This window comes from Falco cherrug, chromosome 3 (genome assembly GCF_023634085.1).
Source record: "Falco cherrug isolate bFalChe1 chromosome 3, bFalChe1.pri, whole genome shotgun sequence".
In the NCBI taxonomy this organism is placed as follows: domain Eukaryota; kingdom Metazoa; phylum Chordata; class Aves; order Falconiformes; family Falconidae; genus Falco; species Falco cherrug.
In genome coordinates this window covers 105,612,320-105,627,517 of record NC_073699.1, presented here as the reverse complement: position 1 = coordinate 105,627,517, position 15,198 = coordinate 105,612,320, and the positions used below count along the sequence as shown (strand labels likewise).

The window sequence follows — 15,198 nt, the reverse complement described above, 5'->3', positions numbered from 1 at the left end:
CCACTTCACACCCCGTCCCTGCCAACAACGTGGGACTTCACGCAACGGCACCAACGTGGGTCTGGAAAGCTGCAGTCAGCCTCACCAAGCAGCAGCAGGCCAGGGGCTAAAGGCACTGCCAGCACCTCCGCGTACAGCCCTCCAGGACCAAAGGGGATGGGGAAGGCAGCACCCCTCCTCGCTCGTCAGGATTGGGCACATCTGTATTTCCACAGTTTAGCTGCGGAGGTCAGCTACACTGCAGCTGCAAATCTGTGGTCCACAAAGCCACAAGAACTTCTCCAGAAAAAGCCCCCAAACCACTTTAAAAGTTTTCAAGCCAACACGTTCTAAGGATGGAAGGTCCTTAAGAAGCTGAGAGAATAGTAGGCATCCACTACCCAGTTTGGAAGCCTCTGTGGTGCTCTCAGCTCTCCAAGGATCTTGCTTGCACAGCTCTATGTGTGACAGAGATCTCTGGGAAACCAGGCATCTTCTCGTGAGACCACGGTGTGGTAGTTCAGCACCCCCAAACACAATCCATGCCACCGTGTCCCTTGGGGAGACAGCGAGGGGAAGCCCAGAAACATGGCCATCATCAGCCACAACCTTTTATACAGCCCAGCTGCCTGAAAAAAACTCTTCACTTTTTAAAAGTGAAATAATAAATAAATAAATAAATAAATAGAAATAAAAAAATGAAATCTAACATGCGAGCAGCAGTGGCAGAGCAGTCAGCACTGCAGCCCCTGTGCCCCCAGGAAAGGCAGCCTGGCACCTCGCAGGGCTGACACCAGCAATTTGGGCAGCACTGGTCACTGTGGACAAAGGAGGAGCAGGAGGAGAGCCGAGTACACCATCTATAACTGGGGTTCAGGAGGGGTGGGCAGCAAGGAAAAAAAGTTGATCATTTGGAAGATCTAAAAGCAAAATCACATGCTGGAGGCAGAGAGATGGCAGTGAGCAAGGCGAAGGCAGTACCCGGGGTGCGCTGGGCAGGGTGGAGCAGGGAGGTGTTGAAAGCATCTTGTTCTTGGGTCTAAAACATCAAAGTCACTCTTGCAAATCAAACATCACCTTAAAAGACTCATTAATCTGTCACAAACCCCCTGTGAGAGCAGCTCTGAGCAGACTGTCACGGCTCCTAATCACTGGAAGAATTCATCAGCCTCCATCAGAGAGAGGAGCGGTTTGGAAACGTGCTCCACAAGGGATGCGAGGAAGGAGCCAGCCTCAGCAGCAGGCTCCCCCTGCCCTGCCTGCACACCCCAGTGCACACAGACCCCCCCCAGCCTCACCACAGAGCAAGCTGCCAAGAGCAGGAATCTGCCCCGAGGAGCCACGCCGCAGCAGAACACCCAAAGCTCAACACACACACAGAGCGCACCCAGGTGGGATGGCAGCCCCTCTGTAGCCCACAAGAAGGAGGGAGGCAAGGGAAAGGCAAAAATTGGATTGTTTTAACCTGCTCCCACCTGCCTGCAGAGGCCAGGCTGTGCAAAACAGAATGTTTACAAATCAGGGAGATTAGCTCAGCAAGGCAAGGAGGGCTGCAGCAGCCTCTGGATGCCTGGAAGGAAAGACGGCTCCTCCCCAGCCGCAGCAGGTCCAAAGGCCGCCCTCAGCTGCAGGGCTGGCAGCGCCCGCACAGCGCCCTTCACCGCCTTTCCCAGGCCCCAGGCTGCCCGGCACTCTGCAAGCTCCGCTCGTGCGCTTTGCCAGGAGCTTGCTCCTGCCATGGGGGTCTCAGCCAGCTCCACACCTCCTGCTGTCCATCGCTCTCCCTCTGCGCTTCATAGGAAGCATTCAGCGCAGCGACTGCATCCCTAAGCCACAGGGTCTGAACTGACCTGGCCTCCCCTCAGCTGCACGCTGTATCCCACCACACACGAGCCCACCCCAGGCTGCCCCTTTGCTGCAGGGCAGAGGGCTGCCCACCCCGCCACCTTTGGCAGCAGCTCTGCACCAAGTGCCACATCCAGGAGAGGAGGCACTCGGCCTTGGTCACCCTGGCAGGCAGAGCACCTGTTCATGCAGCACAGACAGACTCCCGTACTGCCCCGGCCCCACAGCCTCATCCCGGAGGAGCTGGATCCCCACTTCTAGCAGAAGATGCTTGGGACGCCTGCCTTGGCCGAGCACCACCCAGCATACCTGCAGCGCGTGTGGCTGCACAGCTACAGCCACTCCAGTCCTCAGCAAACACCTGCCACTGAAACAGCAAGACTGTTTGTGTCACTGTGACCTCAGGGCACGTTCTTACAAAAAACACGTTCACTTGGCCAGAAATCCTCTGCCACAGCACAGCACCAGGCAGTATTTGCAGTGGGTTAACTCAGGAGCTGGTAGTGATGCACTAGCTCTCTCTGAAAGGTATCACACACTGACTTCAGCGTGACACGACCAAGGGGAAGAGAAGACAAAGCAAGACAAAACTCTGTTTCTTTGTCACAATGCTCTGAGACTATACGCTGGAAGGATAGTCCTGGGAGATGTGAGGCAGGGAAGTGGGGAGAGCGAGGCAAGCTTGGGGGTCTGCAACCTTAGCAAGGACCCAACACAGGTCAAAACAGGAACACCCTAGCAGATCTCCCATCTACTCTTCCTCTAACACTTAAGCCACATATCATGAAAGTGCATAAATTGATCCCCAAGAGAACGCTCAAACCTCACTGTAAATGGAGAAGAAAATGCTCTCAAGAGATCAAAAGTGGTGTCTAATAATTGCTGCTACCTTATCTACCACTCAGCTTTTGAAGAGCTATGTTTAGCATCTCTCCTCTCTCCAGAGCAACCCCGAAGCAGCCTGAGCTGGTTCGGCTGAAGCACACTTTGCTGTGATGCTCAGGGTGCAAAACCCAGGCAGGATAACAGCCATTCCCACTGCAGCAGCGGGCAAGAAAGCCGGGCTGGGCCCTGGGGCGATGGCATGGGGGTGAAGCTGCACAAGCAGAGCCCAGTCCTGGCTCCCCAGCCGCTGCCTCACTGCCATAGGGTGTGACCATGAGCAAGAAAAAAGGAAGGGGAAGCCAAAGATGTAACCACGGTGGCTTCACTGTGGGACCCCTGGGCCAGGCAGGGGACGGAGAGCATGAATTGCTCAAGATCCTGGAGCAAACAGAAGAGCACCCTGGGACACCCCCACGCCCAAGGCAGTGGGTGCAAGCGCCATAGCGGCAGTGCAGGAGGTCAGCACTTCAGTCTGCGCTGCAACGAAGTCTTAGAGGAGGAATAGGCACTGTGTAATTAAAAGTGAGCAGCTGCTGAGAAGCCTGGTACAAAAATTTCACCTTGCACAGAGAGAGTGATTTTTTTCTGTTCCGTGATGTGTGACAAGACTCCCCGCCCGCCACGCTCCAACACTCCAAGTCCCTTCTCACTCAGCCACACCAGCCTCAGCTGACACAGCCAGAGGTGCAGAAACAACTGCCCACTGCTCCTGCTACCGGAGCATCTGCACCGAGCTGCCACGGCCCTGGGGCAGCCCGTGCCCCAAACAGAGGGGCACCCCTTCCCCACACACACTTGTTCCACTTCTTGACCCAGAGGAGCACCAGCAAGGCTTAACATCAGCCCCACTGTTTGACAGCGTTTGCCAGGTGGGGAGCTGACATGGGTGGACACCACAGCCCAAGGCTGTAGCGAGATGGAATACTGCTGGAGCGGATCATTTTCCCTGCTCTGGCTGCTGCAACTCAGCTCCCAGCATTTCAAACCGCATGCGTAGGAGAGGGCTGGGGACGGGAAAAGCACGGGTGTGAAAAGAAGAGAGCGTGGGGTGGTCAGAAAAGACTGGGGGCTGCAAAATGCATCTATGGGCAGACAAAAAAAGACAGATCTGCAGCACCTTCCTGTTCTAGTGAGATTCAGCCCAGCCACGAAGACTGTGCTATGAATTCATTTTGCAGCATCCAAGTCTTATATTGGCCTGTGTCAAAAGAGAAATAGGCTGGGATTAGCAGCCAAAGCCAGCAGGGTGTTCCAGTACTGCCACGCACAAAAGGAACAAAATCGAAGAGCTTGTGTTTTATTTTAAGTTATATTTGTATGGCTTTCTTCCCAGGGTGGCTAGGTGTCCCCTCCCCGTCCCCCTGAGCAGGCGCAGAGCTGCCCAGAAAGCAACCTGGCTCCTTTGAGAAACGAAAAGCCCAGGGCTGCCTCCCAGTATTTTCTCCAACAGAGACTGGAGAAGGAAGGGCTCAGCATGAATTTGGCAGTGGGAGGAGGTTACGGACAGCATGGACATCTCCTGAGGCACGAACCAGCCCCAGCCTTCTCACCGCCGCACCGCAGGATTTACCTTCAGGGCTGCAGGTAGGCTGCGGGCAGCATGCAGAACTAGGCAAAGCAGGCGACCGGAGGTAAGCACCACAATTATTTCCCCCTCCCTACATCTGTGCCAATAGGTTACTGGCCAGAGGAAGCTGCTCACCAGAATTATGGGATGCTAATTAAAAATCGAATAAAAGGAAGGAGCATCTTTTCCTGATGAAGTATCAAACAGGAGGAGCAAGACCAGGACCTCTGATACGTGGCTGCAGCGCTCTGTGCCCACAAGCACCACTGCCCCGCGCAGCCAGCTAAAGCCTCTCCCCACGCACTGCCCTCCCCATGCCCAGGCATCACCTCCTCAGCTGCCAGCACATGCAGACACAGCACTGGAAAAGAGCAGGGACGTCGCGAAACTCCAGTTCCCAACACCAGTTGGCTGTCCCTAGCAGAATGGTCACTTTTGCAGGGTGGCAAGACACACGCACCCTCCAGGTTTCTCCTGCTGCCTCAGCACAGCCATGGTAACGCTCTGCCCAAACTCATCAAGTCATCTTTAGCAGTCCTGGGTTCACGGTTGGACTTGATGATCCTAAAGGTCTTTTCCAACCTAAATGATTCTGTGATTCTACCTACAGGCGAGGAGCATTTCCTAACATGCCCCCGGCATGGATCAGATGCTCCATAACACATGGCACTGTTCACAGCCCATGAAGGCAGATACAGCCACCAGCAGGGATGCTGGGAACTGGTCCTCACAGTGCTGCCGGCGGCTGTCTCTCCATGGCAGAGGGGACACTAGTTGAAGAGGGAGCCGCTGGAGGGGAAAAGGAGCTAGACCTGATGAGGCAAAGCTGTAACAGGGTGCCAAAGAGAGGGCATCCAGCAGCCAGGTGAAAGACAATGCCCAGGAACAAGAGCACTGTAGGAATAATCCACTAACCGATTTCCTATGCAGACTTGAAAAGCCACCTGCACCAGCATTTTCTTTGCTTAACCCCATGCCTGGACCTGTTCTGCAAACCCTGTATTTATGGGGCTGCCAGGCACAAGAAAGCATTTTTCCAGTATTCATTTTCTCAGATGTCCTCATGTGTCACTGCTGATTTTATGCATCCACAAATAACCGTTTAGAGCTGCTCCCTTGGCCTGGTGTGACAGGTTGGGCCAGCATCACTCTATCCACACTTGCCAAAATGAAACGGGTGTCCAGCCCTCTCAGCCTTCTCGGATGCTTCCAAACCCTGCAGACAGGACCCACAGCTGGTTGGTGCCATTAACACACGGGTAACAGCGAAAGGGCTGGCTCCCACCACCCTGGCGAGCTACCACAACTCTCCCTGTCCATGAGGGATGCTCGCTCAATGCTCAAGCCATGCTGAAGCAAGATGTAGCTCTGAGATTAGGGTGCACTCCTGTGCTTGATCCAGGAAGGAACCCCAATGTGCCAGACCACAGAGCTGGTGATAGCAAGAGAGGCCAAAGAGGCTGCCCGAGCCTGTGTGGCTCCAAGAGGGCTTCTTTCTCCCTAGCATGGCAGGGAGAGCAGCACCGGCAGAGGACACGGCTGCCGCTTACCCTGCACTGCTACGCTATCTGCCCCTTGCTGCTGATCACACTGGGGGGGCTTGCCCGCACCAGGAACGGGAGCAGAGCGTGCGCGCAGGCATGGCCAGAGCCAGCACCGCCACCAGGAAGGCAGAGCCCTGCTCTCCTCCCACACAAGCTCCACACAGCTTTGTGTCCCTCTTGCTGCTCTCAGCTCCAGAGCTGTCTGCTGTGCCACCGTGCTCCACCTGGACCTTGCTCCCAGGCACCCCAGCCAAAGGGGCTTTCCACGCCACTTCGGAGCACCCAGGGGAGGAGGGCGGCAGGAAGAGAGGGACTACAGGGAGCTGGGTGCCTCATCCTATTGATCCACCTGAGCAGGCAGCCCAGCTCGCGGCCAGCCTGGCTTCAGGGCTCTCTGAGGGCTTATTGTTCTCCCTGCCCTCTGCAGAGCAAACAACAAAAGCAATCTTGCCTCCCGCACACACGGCTCCACCAAGGGATGCTAGAAACAAACAGAAATCAAACCTCTCATCACAGATGCGGCAAGAACAAGGAGAGGGGAGGAGGTACCCTCCAAATCCTCCCCCACCATTTATTTGCCCTCAGGGGATGCAGGAAAGCACAGCCCACCCTGCCTGCCCCCTGCATCACACCTGCCATCCCCTCCTCCAGAGCACTCCTGCCCTGGGGGGCCGCAGCTGAGCCAACATCCACCCCCTTTCCAGCTCCCCACACAGACACTCCCCAGCTCCTGCCTACCAAGAAAGAAGAATTAGCCAGCTTGGATGCCCCGGGCCAGTCCTCAGCTGGGGAAAAGGCAACAGCCTTCGTGGAGCACTGCATTTAAGTCAGCCAGGCCTTAAGACTCTATAGAGCTTAACAACCTGCTGCCCAGCTGCGGGAATGCCAGCAGCATGGGAGATTTGAGAGAAAGCACTGAGTTAACAGCATTAACGGCCTTGCTTCAAAACGAAGCAGAGACCACTCTATAAATCAATGTGTGGCTGAAGAGTTTTCTAGGGTGGAAATTGGTATTGGGAGGAAAGGAAGAGATAAACAGCACACACAGTGCTAATTAGAGCCGTCTCCCTGCTGCCTGGCAAATCCCTCACCTCCAGCATCACCGAGCACCAGAGGAGTGATCATGGCTCCAGCACCTTTTGCATATGCAGGGTCTTTGCAGAAGAGATGCCCAAGGTGCAGGAAGCCAATTCCTTTATATGAAAACCGGGGTCTGACGTTGCCAGGGCAGACGATTATTTCTGTCCAGCTTTGGCCCTGTTGTTTGGAAGGGGACAGGACCGCAGCAAACCTTCCAGCAGCAGCATTTCCAGCTAGAAACACCATGATGCAGATCCCCAGCTGGTACCGGTGGGCAGAGATCTGTTGGCTCACGGCACAGGCTGCCAGCTGGTGGCAACCCACTGCTCACCGCAAAGCTACGTGGACTTGCTGAAGATGAGGATCTAGCCCAGAAGATAAAGAGGCGACAATCCTTAAGGAGCCCAGATGGAGAAGAAGCAATCAAGGGGCCCTGCTGTGCTCGGTGCTGGCACTGTCACAGGCTCGTACTGGGACACACCCCAGAGCACTCACTGCCTGCCGAGACCCACCGAGTGCTCGCCTGCCACTTCTGTCATGCCACCAGGTACCGCCTGCGGAGGGGAACGTGGCAAGGCACAGACCCTCCTCTGCCCATCCCTCTCCGATGCAGCTGGTTAGGGGAAGGGAGAAGGGTTCAGCGGCTCCCCAGCCAGGACAGTCAGGCACATTCTGACTCGTCCAACACCTCGTCCCACCAAAGCCACCCTGACAGCAAGCCTAGGACAGGGGAGCCATGGCCCTCGCTCAGCAAACCCCAGCCAAATCCCAGCAGTTTACAAGCACAAGCGCAGCATAGCCCCGTCTAAGTCAGTGGATTTATACACAGGACCAGAGCCACGTCTCCAAGCCAGCCCCGGCAATGAACACTGCCCGTCTCTCCAGCACAGCAGCAGCAGGGACCAACACCCTTACGCCAGAGGGGACCTCTTCCCCATGCCCCCTGCTCCCCTCTGCCCAGGAACACTTCCCAGAGATGACCTGAGGCATTTGCACTGTATTAGACTTGCAAAAGGAGGCGCCTCATTTGGCATTCCACCAAGGGTGGTAGTTTTCCATCTCCTGTGGGGACCAGAGATCTTTTGGAGTATGTCATCTGGATGGGCTGGGCTGCTAATATTTTGGAGCCGTAAGCTAGGAGTTACACCTACGTTCGTTTTTATTTTTGCTTTAGATGCTTTCTCTGGTCCAATTATAGATTAATCACATTTTATCTAGCATCCGTTTCTCCCCCGCCTCCTTCCCCACCCCCATCAGAGAAGGAATGAAAGAAAGAAACAAACATATTATTAATTGGCTGCTGTTTTCTGCTGGGTTCCTATCTGTGCACATGAAACTAGGGAGGCTGGGGAAGGTGACTGCACACCCTGCCAGCAGAAAACAGGGCATTTTAAGCCTGATTTTCAGAGAAAATAAAGCTCCTATGATGACAGATTTAGATTGGATATTAGGAAGAAATTCTTCGCTATGAGGGTGGTGTGGTGAAGCACTGGCAGAGGCTGCCCAGAGCAGCTGGGGGTGCCCCATCCCTGGCAGGGCTCAAGGCCAGGCTGGACGGGGCCGGGAGCCACCAGGGCTGGTGGAAGGTGTCCCTGCCCATGGCAGGGGGTTGGAACTAGATGATCTTTAAGACCACTTCCAACTTAAACCATTCTATGATTCTATGACATTATCTGAGCAAATGCATGCCTGCCTGCACCTAACAGCTTTTGAAGTTGTTGACTGTTCACAGCATGGCCTCAAAACCCAAAGTTTCTACAGGTCTGTGAAACCAGAAGGTTTTAGTAAGCCTAGAGAAAAGTGTGAGGTGCTGGTGAGTACACTGCTCATCAGACACCAGGGAATCCATAGGTGAGTCAATCCATAGGTGCATGCCACAAGTCCAGGGAAAATGCAAGTCCATAGGAAACTCAGGTGCTGTCCTACCTGCTCTGCCAGGGAAGGACGAAGGATTCTGGAAGAGGACAAGGAAAGCACCATACCACCTCATGACTGGCAAGGTGAACATTTGGAGGTTGGGAGGGAATTGTTAGGAGAGCTCAGAAGCAGAAACCTGTGGGACCCAAGCAAGAATGGGAAGGGAAGGAGGGCTGCATTACAGCCCCCCCACAACTTACATGCCCATAACCTTTCTGGCCAGGGCAGTGGACATACCTGATGTCCAACTGAACACCAGCTTCCAGTTTGCTCTTGATGCTGATAAAGCTGAAATCTTTTGCCAGCTGGAGCACAAGCCCAACAGATTTTTCAGTAGCATTTATACAGTGTTAGTGGCTGACTGATTCAAGGCTGGATGGGCTGTGATGATTCAACTTTGGCTCCACAGCAGAAACAGTAATTTAATAAACAGCCAATATCATCTCAGCAACCTCTGCTCGCCTCAAAAATCACCTCTCCCTAAGCTGCTCAGCCCATGTCCCATGTACCTGTGCTGGATAGATTCCTTCCTGCTTTGTGCCCATTTAACCTCCTGCTGCCGTGAGCCAGTACAACCCACTCCACTCCTTTCCCAGCAAGAGTAAGACTTGCTAAGGCAGCAGAGAGTCCCAGGGAGACACCGTGTCCACATCCCTCCCTGCCTGGCTATGCCTGCTCTCAGGGCAATGTGGGTGGTGGTGGGCTGCCCAGACCACAGCATGACACAGCCTCAAGCTCCAGGCCCCACAAGCTGAAACTAGTCAGCTCCTAAACTCTCTTCCCCTGGCTTGCTCCGACACTACACAAAAAAAACCCACCCTTGGAGGGACCAAGGGAGGCAGAACACTGTTTCTCACCGTCTTTCCCTCAGCGGCAACTCTGCCACATACCATAAGCCACATGCTATTGTTCTTTTCTTTTTTTCCTCTGTGCTTGCAGAGCAGCACGCCCCTCTGCACCTCCTTCTGCTTCCCTCCTCCTTTTGCCAACATCCAAGAAGACCCTTCAGGGACAAACACAGAACAGCCACCAGATTCAACACTTCTGCTTTTAAGATCCCTTTCTCCAGTCCCTCCCTTCCACAGCCTCAACAGATGAACCAGCAAAGCTCTGCAAACTGCTGGAGCACATGGAAGATCCCATCTCCTTTTCCAGCCCTTCCCTGCAGCCGTCAAGGCAACCCTCTGCAGAGAAGGGGCTGCTGTGCCTCCCAGGGAGCAAAGAGGGACAGTTGCTCTGCCCTGGCTCCTCACCCCAGAGGGCCATGCTCCTGCATCCCCCAGGCAGGGGCAAGGGCACGATGCAGTGCTGCTCCGGGCACAGAGAGCCGCCAGTCAGCTGCAAAATAGATCACTGGGTCAGGAGGCACCGCTCCACCACCAGCTGCGGAAGCACGAGAGGCTCAAGTGATTTGCTCTTAAGTGCATCCTGAGCACAGAAACCGAGCTCCAGCAAGTCACGGTGTACTTACCATCTCGTGGCGTCGGTGGCGTCTGAGTAAAATAACTATTGGGCTTGTCTGCAAAGAAACAGAAAACACAGGGCTATCAGCAGTTCCCTTTTGCACACCCTTGTGCCTCTGCCCCCCCACCCCTCCTCCCTCTACACCTCTATCCACAGCTCCCCAGCAGCATTTTGGCCAGCACTTCATCCCTTTGGCACACATACCCTGCACAAGCAGGCACCAACTCCCAGGGAATTCCAGGGAGGTCCTGCAGCAAGAAGGAAGCAGCAGGAACAGGAGCCACGAGCCCCAGCTCTCCTACTTGTATCAATGGAGCATCTCTGGCTTACGGATCTGGCAGCAGCCCTCTTCTGCCTGGCAGGGCTGGGGCCTGCCTCAGCCCGTCGTGTGCCATTTCACCAGGGCTGCGATGCAAATCGTGCTGCCTATCACCTCTCACACACGCGCCCACCCAGGCACGGACCCACCAAGTCATTTGGGTTGAGCAGGACAGCAGCCGGGAACGCTGCAGTCTCCAAGGCGAGAAGGCAAAGGTGGGAGGAAGGGGGAACCTGGGGCAGCAGAAGGGGAAAGCTCCCAGGGACACGACCGCAGGTCCCAGAGCAAGGTGGCACAACCTCACCACCATCCAGCCCTCTACATTTGGGTAACTTCTGGTAAAGCAGGGGGATGAGCTCTACACAGGCTCCATAGACCCTGCCATTCTGAGTGGGAAACATCCCAAAGCCAGTGTCAAACTGGGCTCTGCTCTCTATTAAGCAATGTGCCCAGGGTCACAAAGCCAGGCTGTAGCAAAGAGCACATCACTTCCTACAGGCCAGGCTCTCCCCCTACCATCGCCTGGGCCCTGCTCCCACCAGTGATTTTCAAATGCATTTGTGTGTTTTACAGTTTTACACAGCTTTTTGTCTAACCACACACACTCCAAGGGAAACAGTGCATCCTAAAGCTAGGCTGGAGGATTTGCCTGCCCTCTAAAGGTTTTTCTCACAGCAGGTGTTCAGCACTTCCCAGCATCAAGGAGGTCAAAGACACTGCTGCACAATGGAGTCTTCCTCTACAGTAGCTGGCAATACATGGATGTACCCACACCCAAGTGTGCGATCTACTCAGCCACACCAGGGATCAAACCAACAGCCTAACCACAGGGAAAACTCATCTGTCTTGCTCCAGCCCTCTGCTGATTCTTCAGAGTAAGAGAGCATATAAAGAGCAAGGATCCTGCAGCAGCCTAGGAGACACACCTCCCACCCATCCCATACAGTGACAGGGTCCCACAGTTCAGCAGTTTGCTTGTAACAAGGCAGCAGAAGCAGCCCCTGGCCAGGGCAGGACTCACAGGAGCCCATCGTTTGCCCCTCACCTCCCACACAGCCCTGCTGAGATCCCCACCTTGCAAACAGATGCACTGCATCCCCTCAGAAGCATCACTCACCCTCAGACCTCAAGCAGCAGATCAGGACACACAGTATTTTGGGAGGTGGGGAACGCAACGTGGGACACAGAGGGTGCTGGTGTGGCTGAGAGCACAAGTGCATCATGCATGGTGGGGAGCTGGGGCTGGCCCATGCACGCCCGCCTTCGCAGCTTCACTCTGCAGCTCTGGACCAACATCACCTCAGGGAAAAGTGGGGGCAGAGCTGCAGAACAGGCTGTTGCCTCCCCAGCTTCTCCCCAGGCGGCAGCGGTCAAGCAATGAGGGCCCGGGTGCAGGGCGAAGCCCAGCCGGCGGCTGGCAGCATCGGGAGGGCTGTCCCCAGCCAGAGCCCCGTTATGCCAGCTGACCTAACCCTTGCCTCTCCCTCCCCTGCTCCTCCCACGCGCCCAGGGACACCTACAGTTGTTGAGGAAGAGCAGCACAGCAAATCCCAGCGTCGAGGTGGCCAGGAGGATGAGGCAGATGTTGCATGGGATCATGAAATACCGCACCACCAAGGAGACCTTGTGCTGGTACATACGGTCCCGCTCCAAGGCCCCCGGAGCCATGGGGTACTGGCAAGCCGTCATGCTCAGCTGTCACGCTGCGGGCCAAAGCTCAACCCGCCACCGACCCATCCAAGGCAGAGTAGCCACAAGGCTCACATGGGTCCCTCTTCCTTCCCTCCCTGGTCGTCTTTGGCAGCTGCAAGACTTTAAGTTTTTCCAGAAGTTCCCATCCTCTGCTTGCAGGAGGGCAGGGCAGGCCGGGGGCACCTTCAGGAGCAAGAGTTTGTCCCCACATCTGCCATCTCAGAGGCACAGCCTAGGGGTCTGGTCCAAGCCCACCCCAGGGGGACACACGCACAGTCTGGTGCGCAATAATCCCTATTCCAGCACAGGAGGTGTCAATCCACAGCCGCCCGCAGAAAGCAACCTCAACAACCCCAGGCAAAAGTGCTACACGCTCAAGTTCCGTGGCCAAGCCCAGCGGCACTGGGACAAGCTGCTACCGGCGTGGGCACGGTGGGCGCTGCCGCAGCACCAACACCGGCTGGCTCCCGAGTGCAGGGCTGGGACAGAGACGGTGTCAGGGGGTGCGGGCATGGGACCCCTCCCAGGCTCGCAGCCTCGGCAACCCCCGCGCCCTCTTGGCGGGGACGGGAGGGGAGGTCTCAGCACCCCGGCAGCCGCTCAGCTCCCCGCTCAGGCTCCGTACCACCGCGCTCCAGCAACACTGAGCTTCCTCGGCGGTCCTGGCGTCTCCTCCGGCGGCTGCTCCGGGGCAGGCACTCCCACGCCCACCGGCTGCTGACCCCTCCGGGACAGGTCCTCGGCACCGGGAGCAGCCCAGCGCTGCTCAGTCGGCCCCCGCCCCGGCTGAGGGCTGCCGTTCCCTCTTCCACGCCAAGGCTCCTTTCACCGCCGCTGCGCATCCATCCCTGCTCCGCTCCGCTCTCCTCCGGGGCAGCCGGTGCCCAGCGCTCCCCCGCCGCTGCCGCCGCTCAGCCCAGCCAGGCGCCAGCTCCCCAGCACCCTCCCAGCCCTCCCATGAGCAAGGAGCCGCAGCCCGGCTTCCCCCGCTCGGCGAGCCGCTGTCTCGCCGGCAAAGAGCAACGCTCCCCAGCACGGGCACCGGCCCCGTCACCGCCACGGCGGCCGCCGCAGCAGGGCAGCTCCCCTCACGCCGCTGGGACATGCCAGTCCTTCCCGGAGAGGTTCCAGCTCCCGGCGGAGCCCGGCATGGAGAGGCGGCACAGACGCTCGGATAGCGACGGGAGCGGCGGCCACCCTTGCCTGGGTGGGTGGGTGGGTGGGCGAGTGGGTGGGCGCAGCCAGCGAGGCAGCTCGGAACCCCCGTGCCAGCACCCGCGGCCCCACGCCGAGACAACGGAGCACGGATGGGAGAGGAGCCGGCGCGGCCGCCGAGCGCCCACCCCACGCCCTGAAGTTTCCCCGCCCGCTCCTCTGCCCCGCGGGGCCCGGCAGCCCCCCGCCCTGCGCCGGCAGCGGGGCTCCCGCCCGCCCCCTCGGCTCCGGGAAGCGGGGGGGGGCTGGGGGGGGCGAGCCCCTGCCCCGCCGGCCAACAAAGGGGAGGCGAAGGCGAACGGGCGCGGCGCAGACAAAGAGCAGGAGGCGGCGGGGTCGCGCTGCCCCGGCTCCCCCGGGACCTCTGCGCAGGCAGGGCGGGGGGGGGCGGCTCCGGGCACCCCCCCCCCCACCCCCGGGGGGGGGGAAGCTCATCGCCCCGCCGCTTCCCCGCCCCGCCTGCCCCATTCGCCCACTCGAGATGCTGAAAGGCGGGGAAAGTCCGCACGCGCTCCCCAGCATTAACCCCCCCTCTCCTTCCAGGGGCTTCCCGCGGGGGCCGAGACCCCCTGGGCCAGCAGAGCCACGCAGAGGGGCAGGAGCAGCCCCTTCTTGCCGTTTTCTAGGATATTTGTTCCAGAGGGTGGGAGGCACAGCCCAGCACACCCCACGGACCGGGGGCAGCCCCACCCCAAAACACCGGGGGAGCCGGACGGGGGCTGCAACCGCAGGGACCCCGCTGAGTCGGGACCCGCTGCGGGCCGGTGCTGGCACACCAGCTGGATGGGGGGCAGGGAGCACGGAGGGGTGAAGTGCTGCGACACGCGTGCACCATCAAGCTGTGCTGCTCCCTTCCTTGCCTACCTGCGTACCCCTACCCCCAGGAAGCCAGAAGCCTTGAGTCGCTGCTTCCCTGAGGTGGGATGCTGCCAGCAAGGACAGGAAAGCTGCCAAGAGGAGATCTGGGCTGAAAGCCAAAGGGAGGTCAGGGCCAAAAGCCAGATTTCTTGAGTGAAGGTCCAGCAACGGGGCAAGAGCGAATGGCAGGGCAGGGCAGCAGCTACAGCCCAAGCACTCCCAAAGGCAGCGATACCTGGCACCCAAGGCTCCCTGGGACCCCACTCCACACCTGCTCCCCACAGCCCCTCTCCAGGCTGAAGACCTGTCTCTAGTGAGACAGCACCCCTGGCAAAACACACGGCTCCCAGCAAGCCGTTCCCCTGCCCGCAGTACCACGCACCCAGAGCACCATGACTTGCCACCTCGTTTCTAAGGCACCATCATCCTTAGCAAACTGGCTGAGCTCTTCCTCACCACAGAGGAATAAAGCAACTCTGGAGACTACGAACAAAACCCTGCAAGAGGAAGGCCCTCCAGTTACAGAGCCACCTGAACACAAAGTCTGGGCTGATTATACACAGTTCTGCAGTTTCAGAGTCTGGTTTATCATCCAAGCCATGGGACAGGAGGCCCTCCCGGTCCCCCAGGCACGGCGGAGGGACTGTTTGTACCCTGCTGCATCGTGCAAAGCAAGGAAGGAGTCCTCAAACACCCATCCCATGCTCATAGGGCAAGATGAGTACTGTGCACTCGTTCTGTGCTTGTAGGGCAAGATGAGCACTGTGGAGACGTGGCAGTGGGTAACCCGGCTGTGATCAAAACTGGGAAGCTCATTGCAGAGAAGCTCGCTT

General features: G+C 57.6%; 1 protein-coding gene across 3 annotated transcripts in view; it reads right to left on the bottom strand.

Moving 5' to 3' along the window:
• The window catches only part of AGRN (agrin), a 129,015-nt gene that overhangs the window by 56,746 nt on the left and 57,071 nt on the right, over positions 1 to 15,198 (bottom strand). For 2 of the 3 annotated variants that reach the window (XM_027803262.2, XM_055704083.1), the window contains one exon: positions 10,289 to 10,336. In XM_027803262.2, coding sequence (XP_027659063.2) covers positions 10,289 to 10,336 — 48 coding nt within the window. Of the gene's footprint in view, positions 1 to 10,288; positions 10,337 to 12,120; positions 13,860 to 15,198 lie in introns of those variants that run through there. The other variant, XM_055704084.1, reaches the window with a different exon arrangement.